The following is a 25805-nucleotide window of genomic DNA, read 5'->3' on the forward strand; positions in this document are numbered from 1 at the left end:
ATCACTGTAGGAAATAACAACTTTGTACAAGTTTTCATCCTTATGGAACTTCATTATATTAGCACCATGAATGCCAGTGGAAACTGAGAAGCTCAATCATAATAGCTTCGCTGTATGGAGAATAAAATGAACTGAGCTTCCAACGTTTAAGGAAAATCCAAAATGCATCAATCTATGAAGCATAGATGAACTTGAAACTCTGTTTACTTGAAAAATCTGAGGGATTATTGGAAGTTCTTAATGTTAGATCACCGCTTATCCCTATGGCTAGTAAAAGGCAGGTCCAACAATATATATCTTAAGGTTAGTTTCCAATAGTTGAGTGTGCCACACAAGATTTTGCATTTCTGTCCTCTACCTCCACGTGCAACCACACCCAAATCTTAAAAAATTGTCTTTAAGTTGTTACTGTGGTGTTACAGGTCCAAGTTGGGTTCCTTTGCTTACAAGACTTGGCACGTTGATCTTGGTAGGATGTAAGGAATGCCAAAATTTGATGCCACTGAATCAACTTCCTTTTCTGAAGTCCTCAAAGTTGTTTGACTTGCCATGTTTGGACAATATCTCAAACAAAAATGTAACCAACGACTTGGATTTGCAAACAACGCTACTATCAACCTTTCAAACCCTTAGGTTTCAAGACTTGCCTAATTGGTCTGAAGGATCATGTAGCAGTAGTATTGGATGGTGAAGAAGATAATAATCGTTATTATCTTCATTTTCTTGTCTTTCTAAATCAACCATCGAGGACTGCCCCCTATTGACTTCCATGCCACTTTACCCATATCTGAAAGATCTTCGTTTGAAAAAAATACTTGCTTGAAGCCTTTCAAACAAACAATGCCAGTGAGTGTCGTCAGCGTCTCCTCTCAAATTTGAAGCATGTTGAGATTTCTAGCATTATGAATCTACACTCTTCCAGATGGGCTAAAGTGCCTCACTTTTCTCGAATTCCTGTTGATTCATTGTTGTCCAAAATTAAAGTACTTGTATCCTAATATTCAACATCTCACCTCTCTTCAACATCTATGGATAAGGAATTGTCAAGATATTTCTGACTTAGAAGGGATCAATATATGTGGGGATGTCATAAAAGCCTTCATGGTCTTACCATCCTGACTATAAGAAGTTTGATAGCTATTCCAGAATGGTTCAGCAACGTCAAAGCTTTTGCTACTATTCCAGAATGGTAAATACTATTACTACTAGTCATAGTAGTGGCAGCATAAAGCTTTTGCTCTACGCCCATTATTGGGTATCCCCTTTGTGTTTAATTTTGTCTTATAGTTAATAAAAAAAGCAGGAATGAATCAAAGTTCATTAGCTTTCGTTCCACATTAGCACTCTGCCCAAGCTTGCTCTCACACGCACTAACCGAGAGCCTCCTTGTAGCTCACCTGGGTAGCTCAGAGTGTATGCAAGCCAAAACTTCCTTTTATACTTGTTACTGTCGGTTGCTTTAGCCGACTCTCACATCATCTAGACTTCTTCACTCCGTGCTCTCATTCTCAATTTTAGATATTTTCTTCACAAATTTCAATGCTTTACTTGCCAGCCAAATATACCAAATATACTAGTTAATTCTAGAGCCTTCTAAGTCAACATGATCCTTTAGGGGATTCTTATCATCTACAAATTTTCATCCTTACGAAACATGAACTTGAGATTCTATAGCATATTTGGTAAAAGAGATGTTCTGTGAAGCTGGATTTGAAATTAAACCTTCTCTTTTTGACATTTACATTTAATGGAATTTGTTTGAAGGGTATTTTGATTTAGGTGACAAAGGAAGGTAGAAATAAGTTGAATTATTTGAGTAAAAGATGGGATACTCTTGGTGGAGAAAGAAATATAAAATATGACTGATTTTTTTTTTTTTTTTTAATGTAATTGCTATATATGTTGTGCAAGCAACAACTTCCTATTTACACAAATAAAAGGTTGGTTCATTGGCCAATTAAATCATTCATGAATGTTGTAGAAAATCAAGTTAAACTTAAATATTTATACACATGAATGTTCTAAGAAGTCAAATCAAAGTTAAACACTTACACATATTAATATTCTAGGAAATCAAGTTAAACACTTACACAAAATATCTTCATCAATCTCCATGTCTTACTTGCCACTTAAGTAGTTCTAGAAAAGTATTTATTTATTTTTAATTTCTCTTTATAAATAGGCAGCATTAATTGCAACAACATTGACCAAATTTTGGCAAATGGTCCTGAGCTTGTAAGTCAGAGAAAGCCCACGTAACAAATTTAGGATAGGGCTAAAGTGTAACGGCAAAGATAGGAACGTTTTTTTGTCAGTTTTTCACGTGCAGATTTCCTACTGAAAAGACTTCAACTCATTGACATGTTTTTACAGAGTTTTTATTTAATGATTTTCCAGAACTGATTGGAATTTTTCGTTAAAAAGAAATAACAAGAAGGAAATTTGTTACCAAAAATTTAGTAGGTGGATGTGTAGTACAACTTTTTTTAGTACATGGGTTTGGTAAAAATTCATTTTTCCATTTTTGGCTTTTTTTGCTTTCCTATAATAACAACATCTAGCACCGAGAGAGAGAGAGAGAGAGAGAGAGAGAAGAATCATGAGTGGAGAGCAAAAGGTGGTGTGTGTAACAGGAGCTTCCGGTTACATAGCTTCATGGGTAGTGAAGCTCTTACTGGAACGTGGATACACTGTCAAAGCTTCTGTTCGAGAACCAAGTTTGTTTTCCTACTCTTCCATTTTTTTTTCTTTTTTTTTTTTAACAATTGCCTTTTTCAGATTTTAATTCTCAAAAGCCACTTTTTTAAATGGTTCCTTGAGTTCTAAATTATGGGTTTTGATTGCTGATTACTGAATTAGAAAAAAGGTAAATCCCAGAAATATATAATCTGAAGAATAAGTTGTTGTATGTTTTCTGGTTATTGAATTTCAGCAAATGTTGATCTTGTGGTTTTGCAATTAAATCTTTAATTTGGGTGTCAGAAACAGAGAAGGAAAAAAAAAAAGAAAGAAAAACCAAAAAAACAAAAACAAGAAACAAACAAACAAACAAACAATGGTTTGTTTACATCTATGGCTTTTAATCTTTGAATAAATTTTCAACTTGCCCCATGAATTTTGCATTTTTCACATATGCCCTCTAAACTTTGCAGACATGAAGACTTATGCTCGATACATATGACTACAGGCTATAGTTGCAATGTTCTTAATAGTTTAAAGGACATAGGTGACATTTACAAAGCTCAGGGGCAAATTGAAAATCAGTGCAAAGTTTAGGGGACATAGGTGCAACCCCCTCCTCCAAAAGAAAGGTCTCCTTTTGAAGTTTTCTTAATGGTGTTAGAAATTCATCCCAATTTGATGGAACTGAGGCTAGATCTGAGAGAGTTTGTAGGTTTTGGCAGCTGGTTAAAGGGTAATATGTTCTGTATGTTGAAATTGAAAGAAAGCACGTGGAAATAAATTATTCATGTTTGTTGCATATGGAATTCCAAGTGAAATCCTGAGTATATATGTCACAGATGATCCAAAGAAGACAGAACACTTGCTTTCGCTCGATGGAGCTAAGGAAAGACTGCATTTGTTTAAAGCTAATTTATTGGATGAAGGAGCTTTTGATGCTTTAGTTGATGGCTGTGAAGGTGTTTTCCATACAGCATCCCCTATACTCCTTTCAGTCAATGATCCACAGGTCAGCAATATTAGCTCTAAGATCAATTCCATCATGAAATTTGAAAACAAAGACTGCAATGCCTTACATATTTTTTTGGATTTTCGTTCACCTAGTAATAGTAGATTTATGCATTATTTTGTTGATTATCAGGCAGAACTAATTGACCCTGCAGTGAAGGGAACACTAAACGTTCTCAAATCATGTCTGAAAGTCGCTTCTATAAAGAGAGTGGTTGTAACATCTTCCTTTGCTTCAGTTGCCGCCAATGGAAAACCTCTTACTCCTGATGTGGTAGTTGATGAGACATGGTTTTCAGATGTTGCATACTGTGAGCAGCAGAAGGTGCATACTTACATGTTAAAGTGTTTTTATTATAATCTCTTTCACTGGGATATCTTACATAATAAATATATTTTTAGATACCATTTATTAGAAATTTATAGTTAATGATGTTTTTTAGTAAAAATAGGAAAAAAATTATAAATCTTTTTTAGTTCTTTTTGCTATAAGCTAGGATATGGTAAGTGAAAAGTAAAGTTTCTTTTGCATCTTTTTTCCTATATGTTCACTGTGTTATATACTCTTTTTCTTTTTCAGCTTTGGTATATAGTTTCAAAAACTTTAGCTGAAGAGGCTGCCTGGAAATTTGCAAACGAAAATAGGATTGACTTAGTCACACTACATCCAGGGCTTGTGATTGGTCCTCTCTTGCAGCCAACTATGAACCTCTCTGTAGAGCCCATTCTGAAGCTTATAACTGGTACCATCTTGCAACTAATAATTTTTCTTGCATGAGCGGGGCAGAATTTTACGCCAAGCTAGAACAACTTTTCTTGGTACAGCTGATGCTAATATATATATATATATATATAGGTATTTTGACCTTTCAAGATTGTCTGAAATTTTAGGTGTTGACATTGTTGTCAACTCAAATGCCTTAATTTCCGACTAGCTTTATTAGTCCTTAAACAATATCCATAGTTGCACTTTTTTTCATCAACTGTTTTTTTTTCTTTTTTTTTTTTTTTTTGGCGCTTTGTTCCTTAAACTTCAATTTTTGGTGCACTTTGGTCTTTCAACTATTTTTGTTTACTTTTTTTGCAATTTTGAGTTGTTTAATGTATTTAATGCAACTTGTAGATATCTTGTGAGATTGTCTAATATTGTAATGTGATTGGTTTTTCTTGTCCTAGTAAGTGTATTGTATGCTAAAAATAGTATCGAAAGCCAAAGTGCACCATAAAAAGTTTAAGAACTAAAATGCTTAACAAAAACTAAAATAAAAAAAGAAAAGAGTTTAAGAACCAAAGTGCAGTTATGAGCATTGCCAATTAATAACCCAAAAATAATAATAATAATAACAACAACAACCAGGTTTCTTCCCAAAACTATTGAGTATAGAACCTAATTTTCCATTTTCGCTGGTTTTTTCTTTTCCGTTTTAATTTTTTGGTCTTTTAGGTGAAGGACGTCAAACATTCCCCAATACAGTTTATGGATTTGTTGATGTTAGAGATGTTGCTTATTCACATGTTCAAGCATTTGAAGTTCCTTCTGCCAATGGAAGATATTGTTTAGTTGAACGTGTTGCACATCTTATTGAGGCTTTGAAGATTTTAAAAGAACTCTACCCTTCCTTGAATCTTCCCGAAAAGTAAGTTTACATTTGCAAATATTATAAAGCATGCTTCTCTGCTGCATTTTTCAAAGGCAATAAGGCTTGATTTATACTGCTTATTAGTTCATGTCAGGTCATGTTAAGCATTGGGGTTCCTTTTTACATATGGGAGCCATTAAACTTTTACCTTATATGTTAAATGCCTCTAAGATGATGTTTGTCTATTTCGTTGTGCATATGTTTAACTTTTCTATGCTAAGGCTCCAACTATACTATTATACTGTCAAACTGTGTTTACCCTGCTTTGTATTCGGAACTTGAATTACTTTCCATGTATCAAATGGATAAATTGCATTAGAATAGAGAAAATGGTAACAAAAATACACACAAAGAAACACAGTTTCAATGCTTTCCCTGATTTATCGGGTTTTACAATCACCAAGCCATCTAGATGGCTTCCAACTGTTTCATGCATCATAATGTTTATTAGATTTCATTCCTCTCATGTTAGATGAAAATAGTCTATTTATTTTGGTGCTAACAATGAAAATTGCTGATATGTGATCTGAAGCAAGAAAAAAAAAAAGTTATATTTCTCACTACTTTCAGATGTGAAGATGATAAACCCCTATCGCCAATCTACCAAGTATCCAAAGAGAAAGCAAAAAGTTTGGGTGTGAATTTCATTCCTTTGGAAGTGAGTCTTAAGGACACTGTTGAAAGCTTAAAGGAGAAGGGTTTTGTTAATGTTTAGATTGATGTCATTGAACAAGATATGTTGGAAAACAATAAAAATCAGAACATTCTTTTTTCTTTTGGTTTGCTGCACTCAATGAATACAAAAATTATTGTAAATCAACTTATTAAAATATTATTGCGCATATTCACTAGCCTCTTCAGTGGAACCTTTTGATGATTTTTGAGTGTGGTTTCTCTTTCTTTAACATCATAAATAATTTAAAGCTTTCTTTGACATAGTTTTTGCTTTTATTTCTGCTTGTAATGATTTGTAAAGAAGCCATTTTTTATTGGCTTTCGTTAAAAGTTCTCCTGGAAATCTAAAGCACTTCTAGTAACTATTCAAAAATTCCCAGAAACAACTTTTAAGATTTAAAAGCTACCTTTGGCTTCTTAGGAGCAATGCCAATAAGAGCTTTAGTATGCAAGTTTATACCATAGCATTTACATAGTATTATTATTGGATATCTTTTTAGGGTTTATTTTTGGATTATAATTAACAAACAGCAGCGTCGAATACAAAGGTCATTAGATTCTCTTCCCCATTCATTAGAAGTTTTGAATATCTTCCAAAACCAAAAATAAAATTATAAACAAATTAAAAAGAGTGGAAAAGAAGAAGATAGATATTTGTCTAATTTCCATATATCTTGGAGGTACCAAGTTTGAATTCATATCAAGTAAAATTTTCCTCCACCAGTCTTGAATTGTCATTTTCAATCTGATTGTCGTTGAGCCTTCCTGCCTTTTTTATGAAATTCCAAGTACATCAATATTTGAAATTACATTCCGCATTCGAATATGCAAGCTTTTCTTGCTCTTTTTAGCATTTAAAGTGACCAAACTTTGACAAATGGTCCTCAGCTTGGGAGTGAATGAATAATGTTCCATGTAGCAAGTTGTCAAGAAACGACTAGTGTATACGGTCAAATAGGAACGTTTTATGTTATCCCATTTTGTCACGTAGAGTTTTCCTGCTGAAAAAAACTTCAATTCATTGATAATGTTTTTTCAAGTATTGCAACACGGATGGGAATTTCGATTTAATAAGAACATTTAACAAAAATAAAAATAAAAGTTTAAATTTGTACTAATAATTAATTGGTAGAAGAAGCGTGGGACAACTCTATTTTTTAGTACATCATATATTCTAAAAATTTATAATCAATTACATAATCATTACTTTTCTTTTCCATTATAACAACATCTGGAGAAGATATTTTGGACACACTTCGATAAAAGGGTCAAGAGCAGATCAAAGCGCAGAGAGAGAGAGAGAGAGAGAGAGAGAGAGAGAGTGCAAAAGTTGGTGTGTGCAGCAGGAGCTTCAGGTTGCATAAGCTTCATGGGTGGTGAAGCTCTTATAACAATGTGGATACACTGTCAAATCTTCTGTTCGAGAACTAAGTTGGATTTCTACTCTTCCCCTTCCTCTTTTAATTGCCTTGTTCAGATTTATATTAAATGGTTTTGTATATGGCTTTTAATCTTTTGATTTTTGTTTACTGAAAGAAAAAAAGATAAAATCTAGGTTATAGAATCTGGAGAGCCAGATTTTGCATGTATGTGTTCTGCTTGTTGAATTTCACGAAATGTTGGTCTTGTGATTTTGTAGTTAAATCCTTGTTCTGGGTTTATCTCCTTTTGAAGGTTTTCTTAATGCCATTAGAAATTCGTCCCAATTTGATGGTTTGATGGAAGTGAGGCTTGAATTGAGTTAGGTTTTTGCTTTTGATAGCTTGTCAAAATGATATAATGTTCAGTACGTTGAAACAGTAAGAAAGCACATGGAAATAAATTGTTGTGGTTTATTTGCATATGGAATCTGAGTGAAACTTCTAATTCTGTATATGAATGTCAAGCTCACAGATGATCCACATAAGACAGAACACTTGCTTTTGCTGTTTGGAGCTTAGGAAATACTACATTTGTTTAAAGCTGATTTATTGGACGAATGAGCTTTTGGGGCTTTAATTGATGGCTATGAAGGCATCTTCCACATGGCATCCTCTGTAGTCCATTCAGTCAATGATACAGGTTAATAATATTAGCTCTACCATCAATTCCATTTCTGCAAATAATGTAGCAGACTTCCTACTGTAGACCATTGGCTGCTGGAACCTAATTTTCCATTTCTGCTATGTTCTTGTTCTTTTGGGTGCAAGAGCTCAAACATTCCATCAATTGTGTTTTTGTCGATGCTGAGGCTCCAGGTAGACTAGTCTACTGTCTAACCGTGTGGCCTCCGGTGTTTATTCAGAACTTTGCATAACTTTCCATGTATAAAAGGGATAAAATAGCATTAAAAGATTGAAAGATAATGAGACACAAAAATACACACGGAAACTCAGTTTCAATTCTTTCATGCTTTATCAGGTTTTTCAATCACCAAGCAATCAAGATGGTTTCCAATTGTTTGTTGCCAAATGATTTCATGCTTCATCATGATTTATATTTGATTTCTTTCCTCCCATATGAGATCAAAATTGCCTATCTATTTTAGCACTTCCAACAAAATATGCTGATATGTGATAAACTCTGGAGTACCCCCTAAAAAAAAAAAAAAAAAAAAAAAAAAAAAAATCATTTTTCATTACTTTCAGGTGTCAAGATGACAAGCCCTTCATACCAATCTACAGAAGTATCCAGGGAGAAAGCAAAAAGTTTGGGTATGAATTTCGCTCCTAGGGAAGTGAGTCTTAAGGACACCGTTGAAAGCCTAAAGGCGAATGGTTTTGTTAGTGTTATATATTATTGGATTTGAACAAGATATGATGGAAAGCAACAACAAACAGAACATATCTTGTTTTGTTACCCCAATTTTCCCTAATTTGTTAACACTTAGGTAATTTGAACCTGTTCCCTGTCATCCTTGTTGCTCTCAAATTATTTCATTTGGGTCCAATATTGTGTATCATTTTGCTGCTTTTGAATTTGTCAGTAACAGTGGGAGACCCTCATCATCTACAAGTTTTCATCCCTATGGAACATGAACTTGAGATTCTATAGCATACTTTGTAAGGGAGATGTTCAATGAAGCTGGATATAAAATTACTCTTGCTCTTTTTGACATTTACACTGACCAAACTTTGGCAAAGGGTCCTGAGCTTGGAAGTGACAGATAGTCCACGTAACAAATTTAGAAAAGGACTATGTGTAACAGCAAAGATAGGAACGTTTTTTGCCATTTTGTCACGTGGAAATTGCCTACTGATAAGACTTCAATTCATTGATATGTTTTTAAAGATTTTTTATTCAATGATACTCCAATACTGATTGGTATTTTTCTCTAAAAAGAAATAACAAAAAGGAAATGAAAAAGGAAAATTCGTACCAAAAATTTAGTAGGTGATCTGTAGTACAACTTTTCTTAGTACATTGGGTTGGTAGGTCATTTTTCCCATTTCTGGCTTTCATTGCTTTCCTATAATTACAACACCTAGCACAGAGAGAGAAAGAGAGAGAGAGAGAGAGAGAAAGATAATCATGAGTGAAGGAGAGCAAAAGGTGGTGTGTGTAACAGGAGCTTCTGGGTACATAGCTTCGTGGGTGGTGAAGCTCTTATTGGAGCGTGGATACACTGTTAAAGCTTCTGTTCGAGACCCAAGTCTGTTTCCCCACTCTTCCTTTTTTTATTTGTTTGTAAACTGCCTTATTCAGATTTTTTTTCTCAAAGGCCACTTATGTAAATGGTACACTGAGTTCCAAATTATGGGTTTTGATTGTTGTTTACTGAGATATATAAAGGTAAATCCCTGAATATCGAATCTGAAGAGCAAGCTGTTGTATGAATGTGATCTGGTTATTGAATTTCCGGAAATGTTAGTCTTGTGGTTTTGTAGTTAAATCTTTAATTTTGGTGTTAGAAACAGAGAAAACCCAAAAACCATACAGACAAACAAGGGTTATTTACATCTACACCTCTGATCCTTGTATCAATTTTCAATTTGACCCAAGAACTTTGCATCTGTCACACCCCTAAACTTTGCAGAAATTCACACTTATGCCCCCATACATATGACTATTGGCTATAGTTGCATAGTTTTTAAAAGTTTGGGGGACATGAGTGACAATTATAGAGTTCAGGGCAAATTGCATATCGGTACAAAGTTTTGGTGACATAGGTGCAACCACAACCCCCCCCCCCCCCCCCCCCCCAAAAAAACCAAAAAAAAAAAAAAAAAAGAGAGAAAAAAGAAAAAAGAGGGTCTATTTTTGAAGGTTTTCTTAGTGCTATTAGAAATTCATCCCAATTTGATGGAATTGAGGCTAGAATTGAATGATATTGTAGGTTTGGTAGCTTGTCAAAGGGTATAATGTTCTGTATATTGAAATACAAAGAAAGCACCAGGATATAAATTGTTCATGTTTGTTGCATATGAAATCTCAATTGAACTCCTACTTCTGAATACGTATGTCACAGATGATCCAACGAAGACAGAACACTTGCTTTCACTCGATGGAGCTAAGGAAAGACTACATTTGTTTAAAGCTGATTTAATGGTTGAGGGGGCTTTTGATGCTTTAGTTGATGGCTGTAAAGGCGTTTTCCATATAGCATCCCCTGTACTCCTTTCAGTCAATGATCCACAGGTTAATAATATTTCTCTACCATCAATTCCATCATGAAATTTTGAAAACAAAGGCTGCAGTTCCTTTACATCATTTTCTCGGATTTTGGTTCACCCAATAATAGTAGATTTATGCATTATTTTGTTGATTTCCAGGCAGAACTAATTGACCCTGCAGTGAAGGGAACACTAAACGTTCTCAAATCATGTGTAAAAGTCCCTTCTATAAAGAGAGTGGTTTTGACATCTTCCTTGGCTTCAGTTGCCGTCAATGGAAGACCTCTGAGCCCTGATGTGGTAGTTGATGAGACATGGTTTTCAGACGTTGTATATTGTGAGCAGCAGAAGGTGCATACTTACATGTTTAAGTCTAATTTATTTTTATTTTGTTTTAATCTCTTTCCAAGTTTCTTGTTAATTTATTTCATTGTGATATTTTACATAAACCTTTTTTTTTTTTTTTTATATATATACCATTTATCAGAAATTTATAGTCAATGATAATTTTAGTGAAAATAGGATAGAAGATAAATCTTGTATCATTGTATTTAGATCTCCTTTTTAGTTCTTTTATCTCTTAGCTAGGATATGGTAAGTGAAAAGTAAAGTGACTTATGCATCAGTTTTCCTATATGTTCACTGTTTTAAACTAGGATATGGTAAGTGAAAAGTAAAGTGACTTATGCATCAGTTTTCCTATATGTTCACTGTTTTAAATATAACTTTTCTTTTTCAGCTTTGGTATATGGTTTCAAAAACTTTAGCTGAAGAAGCTGCTTGGAAATTTGCAAAGGAAAATAGGATTGACTTAGTCACACTGCATCCAGGGCCTGTGATTGGTCCTCTCTTACAGCCAACTATTAATTTCTCTGTAGAGGCTTTGCTAAAGGATATAACCGGTACCATCTTGCAACCGATCCTTTTTATTCCATGATTGATGCAGCCTTTGATGTGAAACTAGATCCACTTTTCTTGATACAGCTGATATATATAGATACTCTATCCTTTCAAGAGTGCCTGAAGCTTAAGACGTTGGCATTGATGTCAACTATGTAACTTGATCTCCCACCACTTAATAAATGTATGATTAAAACAAAAAAAGTTATTAGCTATATTAGACCTTGGACTATATTCATAGTTGCACTTTTTTCCCCAAACTATATATACATATATATATATATATATTTGGCACTTTGGTCCTTAAACGTTAATCTTTGGTGCACTTTGATCTTTCAGCTATTTTTGTCTACTTATTAGCACTTTTGAGATGTTTAATGTACTTGATGCAAAATGTAGGAATCTAGTGAGGTTGTTGTCATTGTTTTCCTTGTTCTGGTAAGTGTGTTGTAAGACTAAAAGTAGTTTTAAGGACCAAAGTGCACCATCAAAGGCTTAAGGACTAAAATGCCAATATGAAAAGAATAAATAAATTGAGAACCAAAGTGCAACTATGAGCATAGCCAATTAATAACCCAAAAAATATAATAATGGTAATAACTGGAGGGCTTCCTACTCAAAACGATTGACTATGGATCCTAATTTTCCATTTCTGGTGCTTTTAAAAAGGTACGGGAGCTCAAACATTCCCCAATGCAGTTTACGGATTTGTTGATGTTAGAGATGTTGCTTATTCCCATGTTCAAGCATTTGAAGTTCCTTCTGCCAGTGGAAGATATTGTTTAGTTGAACGTGTTGCACACCTTATTGAGGCTTTCAAGATTTTAAAAGAACTCTACCCTTCCTTGAACGTTCCTGAAAAGTAAGTGTACATTCGTAAATATTATAAAGCATGCTTCTCTGCTGCATTTTTCAAAAGCAATCAGGCTTGATCTATATTGCTCATTAGCTCATGTCAAGTCATGTTAAGCATTGGGGTTCCTTTTTAAATTCTAAACTTTTACTTTACATGGTAATGCCTCTAAGATGATGTATGTCTATTTGGTTGTGCTTACGTTTAGCATTTCTATGCTAAGGCTCCAAGTATACTAATCTACTGTCAGACCATGTTTCCCCTGATTTGTATTCAGAACTTGCATTACTTTCAATTTTTTAAATGGATAAATAGCATTAGAGTAGATTAAGATAATGGAACACAAAAATACACAAGAAACACAGTTTTAATGCTTTCCCTGATTTATCAGGTTTTCAATTACCAAGCAGTCTATATGGTTTCCAACTGTTTCATGCTTCATCATAATGTTTATTAGATTTCATGCCTCTCATATTAGATCAAAATAGTCTATATTTATTTTGATGCTTACAATGAAATTTGCTGATATGTGATAAACCCTGAAGCACAAAAAAAAAATTATGTTTTTTATTACTTCCAGGTGTGAAGATGACAACCCCCTGTTGCCAATCTATCAAGTATCCAAGGTGAAAGCAAAAAGTTTGGGTGTGAATTTCATTCCTTTTGAAATGAGTCTTAAGGACACTGTTGAAAGCCTAAAGGAGAAGGGTTTTTTTTAATGTGTTTAGATTGATGTCTTTGATCAAGATATGTTGGAAAACAATAACACACAGACCATATCTTGTTTTGATACCCCAGTTTTCTGTAATTTGTTAACGGTTAGGTAATTTCAACAGGTTCCTTAGCATCCTTGTTGATCTGAAGTTATTTCATTGGGTCCAATATTCTTTATCATTTAGCAGCTTTTAAGTTACTAACAGTGGGAGGTCTTATTATCTAAAAGTTGTGTGCAAATCACTGTGGGAAATAACAACTTCGTAGATGTTTTCATCCATGTGGAACTTGATTTTAGCCCCATGAATGCCAGTGGAAACTAAGAAGCTTCTTCATATTAGCTTCACCATTTGGATAACATAATGAACTGAACTTCCAACTTTTAAGGGAAAATCCAAATGCATCAAGTACTTGAAATTCTGCTTACTTAAAATATGAGGGATCATTGTACATGCTTAATATTAAATCACTTTATCTCTAAAGCTACAAAAGAGCAGATCCAACAATGTATACCAAGCTTGTTTGTTTGGAGTATATTTCTAACAATAATATAACCAATGATTTGGCTTTGCCAACAGCACTTCTATCAACCTTGGAAATCCTTTGGCTTCGAGACTTGCCTTATTGGTGGAAAGTTCATGTAGTAGTAGTACTGGATGGTCAAGAAGATGATAGTTGTTGTTTAGCTTCATTTTCTTGTCTTGCTGAATTAACCATTGAGGACTACCCCAGATTGACTTCCAAGTGGCTTTATCCATATCTGAAAGATCTTGGGTTGGAAAACACTTACTTGATCCTTTCAACATCTCACCTCTCTTCAACATCTATGGATTAAGAATTGACAAGATATTGTTGACTTGAATGGGATCAATATATGCGGGAAGGTCTTAAAAGCCTTCATTGTCTCTATTTTTGAGAGCTTCAATAATTGGAAACTCTACCAGTTGGGCTTCAACACATTACCACTCTACAAGATCTTATTTTTTGTGACTATAAGAATTTGATGGCTATTCCAGAATGGTTCAGCAACCTCAAATCACTCAAACAAGTTGAAATTTCCGAACATGAAAAATTGACATTCCTACCTTAAGAAATCTATCAGCTCACCACTTTGCAATTGCTTACTATTTCTTAGAGGTCAATCTTATCTCGAAGATGTCGAAGGGGAACAGGGGAGGATTGGCATAAGGTTGCTTACTTTCAGAAGTTGATTTGGATTCAACAGATTCTACCATTCATCATTCTCAACCATCTACTTCTGGTGATGCATTATAACTCCATGCATGCATATGCAATGTCTTCCTTTTTTTTTTTTTTTTTTTCCCCGGTATAGAACCTGGTTGGAAAAGATATTTAAGAGTTTTGGATGATCAGCAGCTGCATTTGTGCAACAATAAATTCTCTAATAATGATAATAAATCGGTAAGTACTAGTACTACCGCTGATCATCAACGGCCAACATAATCCACCTAATATAACCCAATAGAATAGAATTTTATACATATACAATCAAACTTAATGCTTTCTCTACAAGAAACTTTATGATAATTCTCAAATATGGATTCTCTTTCTTTAATATCATATATAGTTTCGTGTGTGAGTTTATACTATGGCATATAATAGACAGTATTATTGGATATCTCCTTTATGTTTAGATGTTAGTCTAATTTCCATGTATTTTGGACGTACCAAGCTTGAATTTTACTGTGATTTAGTTTCCTCTGATTCAATGGTGACAAGTAAAAATTTCCTCCACCATTATTCAATTATTATTTTCAATCTGATTGTTGTTGAACTTCATACTTGTAAGTTTTAGGACAATCCAAAATACATCAAATCTTTCTATAGCATATTTTATAAAGGTGATGTTTTATAAATCTGGCTTTGAAAGTACTTTCGCATTGGAATATGCTTTTCTTGCTCTTTTAGCTTTTATATTGACCAAACTTTGACAAATGGTCCTGAGCTTGGGAGCCAATAATTGTCTAAACGGTCATATGTTTTGTCCCATTTTTTGTCACGTGGTGTTTTCCCACTGAAAAAAACCTTCAATTCAATTATAATGTTTTTATTACAAGCTTTGGTTCAGTGACTACAACACGGATGGAAATTTTCCTTTAAAAAGGATAAATAAAAAAAGAAAAAAGTTAAAATTTGTGCTGATAATTAATTTAGTAGCTGGAACTGTGGGACCACTTTTTTTTTTTGTTTTTTTAAATACATCGTTTACTCTAAGAATTTATAATTAGTTATAAAATTATTACTTTTCTTTCGCATTATATCAACATCTAGAGAATATATTTTGGACACATTGATAAAAGGTCCGGAGCAGAGAGAGAGAATCATGAGTGAAGGTGAGCAAAAGGTAGTGTGTGTAACAGGAGCTTCCGGTTACATAGCTTCGTGGGTGGTGAAGCTCTTGTTGCAACGTGGATACACTGTCAAAGCTTCTGTTCGAAACCCAAGTTGGTTTCTTTACTCCCTTTTTTTTTTTTTTTTTTTTGTCTTTTAATTGCCTTGCTCATTTATATTAAATAGTTTTGTTTATGGTTTTCAATTCCGAATTCTGGGTTTTGATTGTTGTTTACTGAAAGGGAGAAAAAAAAGAAAAAAAAGAAGGTGAAATCCCAGAATATAGAATCAGAAGAGCTAGCTTTTTTTTTATGTATGTCTTCTAGTTGTTGAATTTGACGGAATGTTGGTCTCATGATTTTGTAGTTAAATCCTTGTTTTTGGTTTGTCTCCTTTTGAAGGTTTTATTAATACTGTTAGAAATTTATCCCAATTTGATGTTTTGATGGAAGTGAAGCTCGAATTGAGGTTGTAAGTTTTGATAGCTTGTCGAAAGGGTATAATGTTCTGTATGTTTTTGTATGTATGTGTTCCAGTTGTTGAATCTCACGGAATGTTGGTCTTGTGATTTTGTAGTTAAATCCTTGTTTTAGGGTTGTCTCCTTTTGAATGTTTTCTTAATAGTATTAGAAATTTATCCCAATTTGATGGTTTGATGGAAGTGAAGCTTGAATTATAGTGAGGTTGCAGGTTTTGATAGCTTGTCGAGAGGGTATAATGTTCTGTATGTTGAAACAGAGAGAAAGCACATGAAAAAAAAATTGTTCATGTTTATTTGCATATGGAATCTGAGTGGAACTTCTAATTCTGTATATGCATGTGACGCTCATAGATGATCCCAAGAAGACAGAACACTTGCTTTCGCTTGATGGAGCTAAGGAAAGACTACATTTGTTTGAAGCTAATTTATTGGACGAAGGAGCTTTTGATGCTTTAGTTGATGGCTGTGAAGGCATTTTCCATATGGCATCCCCTGTATTCTTTTCGGTCAACGATCCACAGGTTAATAATATTAGCTCTACTATCAATTCCATCATGAAATTTGAAAACATAGACATCAGGGCCTTAGCATTATTTATTTATTTATTATTTTTGGGTATTCGTTTGCCCAGCACTTGTAAATTTATGCATTATCTGGTTGATTTTCAGGCAGAACTGATTGACCCTGCAGTGAAGGGAACACTAAATGTTCTCAAATCATGTGCAAAAGTCCCATCTGTAAAGAGCGTGGTTGTAACATCTTCCATGGCTTCAGTTTTATTCAATGGAAAGCCCTTGAATCCTGATGTGGTGGTTGATGAGACATGGTTTTCAGATCTTGAGTTTTGTGTGAAGCAGAGGGTGCGTACTTATGTTCATGAGTTTTTTTATAATCTGTATCCAAATTTCTTGTTAATTTACTTTAATGGAATATCTTATATAAACTTCTTTGTAGACAACAGTTATGAGAAATTTATAGCATTTGTATTATATTTCAGTGATTATTTTATAAAAACATGATAGAATATAAATCTTGTATCATTGTATTGTTTTCCTATATTATCACTGTGTTATATATTCTTTTTGCTTTTCAGCTTTGGTATATGGTTTCAAAAACTTTAGCTGAAGAGGCTGCTTGGAAATTTGCAAAGGAAAATAGGATTGACTTAGTCACACTAAATCCAGGGCTTGTGATTGGTCCTCTCTTGCAGCCAACTATTAACTTCTCTGTTGAGCCTATTCTGAAGCTTATAACTGGTACCATCCTGCAAATAATCCTTTTTCTTGCATGAGCGAGTCAGAATTTTATGCAAAGCTAGAACCAGTTTTCTTGGTGCAGCTAATGTACATGGATACGTTGACCTTTCAAGAGTGCCTGAAGCTTTAGATGTTGACATCAATGTCAACTCATGTGCCTTGATTTCCTGCTACTTCATAAAATTATAAATATATAATGAAAAAAATAACTACCAGACTTCTTATTCAATACTATCAACTACTAGAACCTAATTTTCCATTTCTGCTCTTTTTTTTTTCATTTTTTTGGGTGCAGGAGCTCAAACCTTCCCCGATGTAGTTCATAGATTTGTTGATGTAAGAGATGTTGCTTATGCACATATTCAAGCATTTGAAGTTCCTTCTGCCAATGGAAGATATTGTTTGGTTGGACGTGTTGCACACTTTATTGAGGCCGTGAAGATTTTAAAAGAACTCTACCCTTCCTTGAACCTTCCTGAGAAGTAAGTTTACATTTGCACGTATTATAAAGGCATGCTTGTATGCTGCATTTTGCAAAAGTAATCAAGCTTGATCTATATTCCTTATTAGTTAACGTCAAGTCATGTTAAGTATTGGGGGTTCCCTTTTTACATTATAGTAGCTTCTAAACATTTAGTTTGCATGGTAAATGTCTCTAACATGGTTGATTGTGCATGTTTTTAAATTTTCTATGCCATGGCTTCAAGCACACACAAGAACCACAGTTTCAATGCTTTCCATGCTATATCATGTTCTTCGATCACCAAACAGTCTATATGGTTTTCAACTGTTTGTTGCTCAAATGATTTCATGCTTCATCACAATGAATATTAGATTTCTAACCTCTAATATGAGATCAAAGTGTCAATTTTTTTGCTCATATAATGAAATTTGCTGATATGTAATAGACTATTAAGGACCAAAAATTCTGTTTTTCCATTATATTCAGGTGTGAAGACGACAAGCCCCTCTTGCCAATCTACCAAGTGTCCAAGGAGAAAGCAAAAAGTTTGGGTGTAAATTTCATTCCTTTGGAAGTGAGTCTTAAGGACACTGTTGAGAGCTTAAAGGAGAAGGGTTTCGTTAATGTTTAGATTGGTGTCTTTGAGCAAGATATGATGGATAACAATACCAAAACAGAACATATCTTGTTTGTCATCTCATGCTTTTGTAATTACTTAACAATATGAAATAATGATTACTATATAAATAAATTAAGCATCAAATCTCCTACATATCATACAAACAATATTTTTGTTTGCAAGGCAATGCTAGGCTTATGTGCTACTTATGAATGTTACTTTTAGAAACGTGTTTCATAAGGATGTAGGTCATAATGATATATCTGACTTTTTTATTTTTATTTTTATTTTTTTGCTAATCAATAATCATCCATCCTTTTTCCTCTCGTATATGCATGCATTATTATGGACATTTGCAGATGGGACCGTTTTGTCCCATTTTTGTCACGTGGAGTTTTCCCTACTGAAATAAATAAATAAAATACAATTCATTGATAATGTTTTCAATGAGTGCAACAAGAATGGGAATTCAATGAGTGCAAGAAGGATAGGAATTTTTCTTTAAAAAGAAAAAAATAATATATATATATATATAAAATAAAAATTAAAAAAAAAATAAAGAGTTAAAATTTGTACTAATAATTTAGAAAGTGGACTGTGAAGCAATTTTATTTTATTTTATTTTTTTGAGGACGTGGTTTAGTCAATGGCCATGTGCGTCGTACGTAGTACTTTTCAATATTCTAAAAATTTATCGTCAGTATAACATAAACTGCATAATCGTTAACTTTTTCTTTCCCATTATAACAACATCTAGGGAAGATATTTGGGACACATTTTGATAAAAGGGCCCAGTACAGATTAGAGCAGAGAGAGAGAATCATGAGAGGAGAGCAAAAGGTGGTGTGTGTAACAGGAGCTTCCGGTTACATAGCTTCATGGGTGGTGAAGCTCTTACTAGAACGTGGATACACTGTCAAAGCTTCTGTTCGAGACCCTAGTTGGTGTTCTTTACTCTTTCTCTCTTGGTTTGTTCAGATTTATATTAAAATAGTTTTCTAAATGGTTTTCAATTCCAAATTCTGGGTTATGATTATTGTTTACTGTTAGTGAAAAAAAAAAGATAAATCCCAGAATATAGAATCTGAAGAGCAAAGTTTTGTATGTATGTGTTGTGGCTGTTGAGTTTCAGGAAAATGCTGGTCTTGTGGTTTTGTAGTTAAATCCTTGTTTGGGGTATGAGGAAGAGAGAGAGAGGAAAAAAAAATCATCCCAATTTAATGGGCTTGAGTGAGGTTGTAGGTTCTGTTTGTTGAAACAGAAAGAAAGCACATTGGAAAGAAATTGTTCGTGTTTATTTGCTTATGGAATTCTGTATATGCATGTGACGCTCTTAGATGATCCAAAGAAGACAGAACACTTGCTTTCGCTTGATGGAGCTAGGGAAAGACTACATTTGTTTAAAGCTAATCTGTTTGACGAAGGAGCTTTTGATGCTTTAGTTGATGGCTGTGAAGGCGTTTTCCATGCAGGATGCCTGTAATCGTTGCACTTAATGATCCACAGGTTAGTAATATTAATTTGAAAACATGGATAATTCCAGTCTTCAACTAGACTGCAGTGCCTTGCATTTTTTTCAGGGTTTTCGTTCACCCAGTACTTGTAGGTTTATGCATTATTTTGTTGATTTTCAGGCAGAGCTAGCTAATTGACCCGGCGGTGAAGGGAACATTAAACGTTCTCAGATCATGTGTAGAAGTCCCTTCGGTAAAAAGAGTGGTTGTAACCTCTTCCATGGTTTCAGTTTTGTTCAATGGAAAACCTCTGAGCCCTGATGTAGTAATCGATCAGACATGGTTTTCAGATCCTGTATACTGTAAGCAGCTGAAGGTAAGTGCTTACATGTTTAGTTTTTTATAACCTCTTTCCAGGTTTCGTATTAATTTACCTGAAGGAATATCTTACTTAAACTTCTTTGTAGACACAACTTATGAGAAATTTATAGCCTTTGTATTATATTTCAACGATCATTTTAGTAAAAACAGAATTAGAATATAAATCTTGTATCATTGTATTAATGTATCTAATCTAATTCTTTTTACCAATTGCTAGGATATGATAAGAGAAAAGTAAAGTAACTTATGCATCAGTTTTCCTGTATGTTCACCGTCTTATTTATTTATTTTTTCCACTTCAGCTTGGTATATGGTTTCAAAAACTTTAGCAGAAGAGGCTACTTGAAAATTTGCAAAGGAAAATAGGATTGACTTAGTCACACTGCATCCAGGAATTGTGATTGGTCCTCTCTTACAGCCACCTGTTAATTTGTCTGTAGAGCCTATTCTGAAGCTTATAGCTAGTACCATCTTGCAACTAATCCTTTTACTTACATGAGTAAGGCGGCATTTGATGCAAAGCTAGAATCCCTTTTCTTGATACAGCTGCTATACACGGATACTCTGACCTTTGTAGGGTGCCTGAAACTCTAGACATACAGTATGTCAACTCATGTAGCGTTACTTCATAAAAGTATAAATATATAATAGAAAAAATAACCAGATATTTCCAATTCAAAGCTTTTGACTACTAGAATCTAACTTTCCATTCTTTTGGATGCAGGAGCTCAAACCTTCCCCAGTGTAGTTCATAGATTTGTTGATGTTAGAGATGTTGCTTATGCACACATTCAAGCATTTGAAGTTCCTTCAGCCAGTGGAAGATATTGTTTAGTTGGACGCGTTGCACACTTTATTGTGGCTTTAAAGATCTTAAAAGAACTCTACCCTTCCTTGGACCTTCCCAAGAAGTAAGTTTACATTTGCAAGTATCATAAAGGCATGCTTCTATGCTGCATTTTTAAAAAGTAATCGAGCTTGATCTATATTCCTTATTAGTCCATGTCAATTCATGTTAAGCATTGGGCTTTTTACATAATAGGAGCTTCTAAACGTTTACTTCACATTGTATAAATACCGCTAAGACAATTTGTTTCTACTTGGCTGTGTTTGTTTTTTAACTTTTATACGCTAAGACTCCAACTACACACAAAAAGAGTTTCAATGCTTTCCATGCTTTATTCCATCATCAAGCAGTCTATAAGGTTTTTAACTGTTTGTTGCTCAAATGATTCCATGCTTCATCGCAATGAATATTAGATTTCATACGTCTCATGTTAGATCAAAATGTCTTTTTTTTCTTTTTCTTTTTTTTAATGAAATTTCCAATCAGTCCATATGGTTTTTGTTTGTTTATTGCTCAAATGATTCATCCTTAACTACAGTGAATGTTAGATTTCTTTCCTTTCATATTAGATCAAGATATCCATTTTTTTTTCCCTTATAATGAAATTTTATGATATGTGATAAAACTCTCAAGGACAAAAATTTCTGTCTTTGCAGTACTTTCAGGTGTGAAGATGACAAGCCCCTCTTGCCAATCTACCAAGTATCCAAGGAGAAAGCAAAAAGTTTGGGTGTGAATTTCATTCCTTTGGAAGTGAGTCTTAAAGGACACTGTTGAAAGCTTAAAGGAGAAGAGTTTTGTTAATGTTTAGAATGGTGTCTTTGAACAGGACATGATGGATAACAATAACAAAACAGAACAAATCTTGTTAATTATCCCGGTCTTCTGTGGTTAGTTAACTATATGAAATGAGGATTGATATACCAATAAAATAAGCATCAAATCTCCTATGTATCATACAAGTACTATTTTTGCTGGCAAGGCAATGTTAGATTTATATGCTGCTTATGAATGTTACTTTCGGTAACATTATTCGCATCAAATACAAGTGATTAGGTCATAATAATATTATCTAGCTTTTTATTTATTTTTTCTCTTTTTTCTCTAATCAATAATCATCTAGCTTTTTCCTCTCATATATGTATGCATTATTATGGACCATTCTAAGCGGTATCAAATCATCTAATAAAAGCAACTGCAACTCTATTCTATAGAGCATTTACAAAAGAGTAGATAAAGTGCTTTGGGATGTCAATAAAATCGGAGTTTCAGAGGGTGGGTCATGTACTTTTTTGGCGTTTGGTTATTGATTTGAAGCTTATAGAAGTTTGAATCCATTCAAATATTTAACAGTTTCTAAAATATCTATCAACAAAGATTGAATAACAGCACATATCCTGTTAATCACCATTCAATTAATCATTTTTTAGGTGGTCAGTATATGTCAAACTGGGCAACAGCACATATCTTTGCATGGATTACTTTTTCTTTAGACCTGAGTCTTCTCCTCTGTACTATTGTTGTTGTCTTCTTGTATTAGTTCACTTTATTGAAAAAGAAAAAGAAAAAGAAACCGCAGATTTATTAATGTATTATAATGAAAGAGTAAGAGTTTCATCTCCACTGCTTTGCAACTCATCTTTTCACCTTGCAAACCTCTAAACACTTTGCTTTCCACACTCCAAACAAGCCAACAATGAGCTTTCACGACTTGAGGAAACCATTTCAACAATCAAAGATGTACTTCTTGATGCTGAGGAGAAGCAGCTCATAGCCAATCAAGTCAGAAGCTGGCTCAAGAGGCTTGAAGATGCAATTTACGAGGCTGATGACTTAATGGATGATGTCCCTACTGAAGGCCTGTAGTGACAAGTGATGAATGGAGATACTATGATCGAGCAGGTTTGCACTTTCTTCTCATCCTCGAACCAACTTGTGTGTCATTGCAACATGGCTCTCCAAATAAAAGATATCAAGGAGAAACTAGCTGCTATTGCAGCTGATAGGCATTTCCATTTAGAGGTCCATCGTGCGGATGCTAAAGTTGTGTCTAGAGCTAGGGACCAGACTCACTGTTTTATACCTCAAGAAGAAGTTATTGGGAAGGAAGACGATAAAATGGCTATCCTAGAACTTTTGTTAGATCCCAATGTTGAAGAGAATGTGTTGGTTTTGGCAGCAGTGGGTTGTGGAGGTTTAGGAAAAACCATACTAGCTCAACTTGTGTTTAATGATGAGAAGGTTCAAAAAAGAATTTTGATTTGAAGACGTCGGCGTGTGTCTCTGATGATTAAATGTGAGTCACTTGTTGAGAGAATCATTAAATCTGCAAGTTATAAAACTTTAGGAAATATCAAGATGGATCAATTGCAGAAAGAACTTTGAAAAGAGATTAAAGGAAAGAAATATTTTCTTGTACTAGATGATGTGTGGAATGAGAATCAAGAACTATGGATAAACTTGAAAAACTTACTGTCAAATGATGCACAGGGGAGTAGAATATAACAACTTGTAGTAAAGTAGTTGGAGAGATTACCAGCACAATGAAACCATATATTTTGGGGACTTTAGATAAAGACAGATCATGGTCCTTATTTTAAAAAGTGGCTTTTAAGCGTAGACAAGAGCCATATGACAAAAACTTTGAAAATTGCAATGGAAATTATGGAAAAGTGTGGAGCAATTCTCCTTGCCATTAGAACAAATGGAAGAATGTTGTATTCTGAAAATTCAAAAACAGAGTGGTCCTCATTCCTTAAAATGGAATTTTAAATCTACCTCTAATTGAAAATGATATTCTACCCACACTTAGCTACGATAGCCTTCCATCACATTTGAAATATTGTTATGCCTAGTGTAGATTATTTCCAAAAGATCATGTTATTGATGTTGAAAACTAAATAAAACTTTGGATGGCACAAGGATTTATTAAGTCCTCAGCTCTTACTCAATCCTTAGAGGAAATGGGTTACAAGTATGTCAAGGATTTATTTTGGAGATGAGTCTTTCAAGAAGTTGAAGAAAATGAGTTAGGTGATATAATAACATGCAAAATGCATGATCTTGCAATACAAATAGCAGGAACAGAGTGCTACGTTGCATTCCGTTAAATAAAATATAGGCAAAAGAACCCAATACTTGTCTTTTGCATTTCATTAGATCCATCAAGACTAGTTCCAACCTTTCTGTCCCAAGAGAACAAGATTTGGAAAATTCTTTTTCTTCATGAACCATGAAAGCCAGATAAGTTTAAGCTTTGACAGAACTGTTTCAAGTTTTATGTTCTTGCAAACATTAGGTCTTCACAAATTTGAGGTTGAGATAGTGCCAAATTCAATTGGTAAATTGAAACACTTAAGGTATCTTGGTCTTTCCTATAATATTTTAAATCAAGACACTGCCCAATTCTATCACCAACCTGCAGAATTTGTGAACATTGAAGCTATCTTATTGAACTGGAATCAAACAATTCCCAAAAGACTTCAAGAAGCTGGTCAATCTCTGGCATCTTGAGAATAAATCTACCCATTTGACTCATATGCGTGCGGACTGGGATAGTTAACTAACCTTCAGACATTAAACGAATTCATACCAGACAGGGACATTGGTCCTACCTCTAAGCATAATGGTGAGGCAGGTGGGCTTAAAAAACTAATGGAACCGAACAACTTGAGAGGGGAGTCGACTATAAAAAATTTGAGATGTGAAAAAGATGCCAGTTTAGACTTTAAGGACGCAAAATTGAAGGAAAAACCACATCTTCGTTGTTGAGAGTTAATTTGTCTATATGAATTTGATGTTGCTGCAATGGAGCCTATTGATTATGAAATTACATTGGAAAGCCTGCAACCAACATAAAATCTGGAAGAATTGTCTTTGATTTCCTACCTTGGTGTTAAACTTCCAAGTTGGCTTCCATCACTCACCAGACTTGTCGAGTTCAGCTTAGAAGGATGTAAATGCCAAAATTTATTGCCACTGAAAACACTCCCTTGTCTCAAACAATTGGAGTTGGTTGCATTGCCTTGTCTGCAGTATATTTGGTACAGTGTAACCGATGACCTAGTGTCACCTACACCACTGCTAGCAACCTTACAAAGCCTCAAGCTTGATGGCTTGCCCAACGAAAAGGGATAGTGAAAGAATCATGGTGAAGTAGTGAATGGTGAAGAAGATGGTAGTTGTTTGCCTTCATTTCTTAGTCTTTCTAAATCAAGTATCCGATATTGCCCCAGATTGACTTCCATGCCGCTTTACCCTTATCTGAAAAAAAGTCTTAAGCTGGAACATTCTAGCTTAAAGTCTTCGAAGCAAACATTGCTGATGAGTTGACAGAAATCTTCATCCTCACCTTCATCTTTCTCTCCTCTCTCAAGTTTGAGGTTTCTTGATATTGCTAAAGAGCAAACATTGCAAAAGAGCCTTGCTTCTCTCAACATCTTTTTGATTTATCACTGTCCCAAACTGATGTACTTGTCTCCTGATATTCAGCATCTCACCTCTTCAAAAGTTAGGCGTTAGGAATTGCCAAAAGTTGGTTTTCTAGGAGAATGTTCTCAACAAGTTAATTTATTTAGGTACGTAAGTCAATTATCAACCTTTGTTCTTTGGAGGAGTCCACCATATTTATAGAATTTAACCAGATTTTCAATGTTTTATTGCAGAAATTGGAGCACAGAACAGTACTCCCAGGCATAAGAGCTAAACATTCTCAAAAACCTGCAGGAACCTCATCTCTATGTGCCTGCCATTATAATTCACTCCTGAATAAGAAATGAGGACTCTCAGAATACTAATGCACACTTCATTGAGGAGAAAAAGAAAATTGTAATTCTCAGAATACTAATGCACATTTCATTGTGGAGGAAAAACAAGGTAGTTTATGATA

The 25805-nt window shown here is 34.2% G+C and overlaps 3 protein-coding genes and 1 pseudogene across 4 annotated transcripts; all 4 read left to right on the forward strand.

The window, feature by feature from the left end:
* The first annotated feature begins 2420 nt into the window (after nt 1-2420).
* On the forward strand, nt 2421-6207 carry LOC132799229 (phenylacetaldehyde reductase-like). Of its 2 annotated transcripts, XM_060814649.1 has the most exons (7): nt 2571-2717; nt 3153-3415; nt 3522-3691; nt 3824-4015; nt 4271-4433; nt 5135-5327; nt 5901-6207. In XM_060814649.1, exons 2-7 carry the CDS (start codon nt 3334-3336, stop codon nt 6043-6045), a joined length of 945 nt encoding a protein of 314 aa, XP_060670632.1. In that variant the 5' UTR covers nt 2571-2717; nt 3153-3333; the 3' UTR covers nt 6046-6207. The 2 variants fall into 2 exon arrangements, with proteins under 2 accessions (XP_060670631.1, XP_060670632.1); XM_060814648.1 differs by lacking the exon at nt 3153-3415 and having other exon boundaries at nt 2421-2717.
* Nucleotides 6208-9072: 2865 nt separating this feature from the next.
* Nucleotides 9073-13345, forward strand: LOC132800588 (phenylacetaldehyde reductase-like). Its single transcript, XM_060814651.1, has 6 exons — nt 9073-9636; nt 10453-10622; nt 10757-10948; nt 11337-11499; nt 12167-12359; nt 12931-13345. The coding sequence occupies exons 1-6, from the start codon at nt 9516-9518 to the stop codon at nt 13067-13069; spliced, it is 978 nt and encodes a 325-aa protein (XP_060670634.1). The 5' UTR covers nt 9073-9515; the 3' UTR covers nt 13070-13345.
* Nucleotides 13346-15341: 1996 nt separating this feature from the next.
* LOC132800587 (phenylacetaldehyde reductase-like) lies at nt 15342-18516 on the forward strand. Its single transcript, XM_060814650.1, has 6 exons — nt 15342-15529; nt 16249-16418; nt 16566-16757; nt 16991-17153; nt 17449-17635; nt 18103-18516. The coding sequence occupies exons 1-6, from the start codon at nt 15409-15411 to the stop codon at nt 18245-18247; spliced, it is 978 nt and encodes a 325-aa protein (XP_060670633.1). The 5' UTR covers nt 15342-15408; the 3' UTR covers nt 18248-18516.
* A 116-nt stretch (nt 18517-18632) lies between these two features.
* LOC107417521 (phenylacetaldehyde reductase-like) lies at nt 18633-21973 on the forward strand (annotated as a pseudogene).
* The last annotated feature ends 3832 nt before the right edge of the window (nt 21974-25805 follow it).

The sequence above is a fragment of the Ziziphus jujuba genome, chromosome 2 (genome assembly GCF_031755915.1).
Source record: "Ziziphus jujuba cultivar Dongzao chromosome 2, ASM3175591v1".
In the NCBI taxonomy this organism is placed as follows: Eukaryota; Viridiplantae; Streptophyta; class Magnoliopsida; order Rosales; family Rhamnaceae; genus Ziziphus; species Ziziphus jujuba.

Coding starts and splice junctions, on each gene's coding strand:
- LOC132800587 (XM_060814650.1), top strand. CDS start 15,409: ATGAGTGAAGGTGAGCAAAAGGTAGTGTGTGTAACAGGAGCTTCCGGT. Junction 16,758..16,990: donor AGTTTTGTGTGAAGCAGAGG/GTGCGTACTTAT, acceptor TTTGCTTTTCAG/CTTTGGTATATGGTTTCAAA. Junction 17,154..17,448: donor TATTCTGAAGCTTATAACTG/GTACCATCCTGC, acceptor TTTTGGGTGCAG/GAGCTCAAACCTTCCCCGAT.
- LOC132800588 (XM_060814651.1), top strand. CDS start 9,516: ATGAGTGAAGGAGAGCAAAAGGTGGTGTGTGTAACAGGAGCTTCTGGG. Junction 9,637..10,452: donor AGCTTCTGTTCGAGACCCAA/GTCTGTTTCCCC, acceptor CGTATGTCACAG/ATGATCCAACGAAGACAGAA. Junction 11,500..12,166: donor TTTGCTAAAGGATATAACCG/GTACCATCTTGC, acceptor GCTTTTAAAAAG/GTACGGGAGCTCAAACATTC.
- LOC132799229 (XM_060814648.1), top strand. CDS start 2,600: ATGAGTGGAGAGCAAAAGGTGGTGTGTGTAACAGGAGCTTCCGGTTAC. Junction 4,434..5,134: donor CATTCTGAAGCTTATAACTG/GTACCATCTTGC, acceptor TTGGTCTTTTAG/GTGAAGGACGTCAAACATTC. Junction 5,328..5,900: donor TCCTTGAATCTTCCCGAAAA/GTAAGTTTACAT, acceptor CACTACTTTCAG/ATGTGAAGATGATAAACCCC.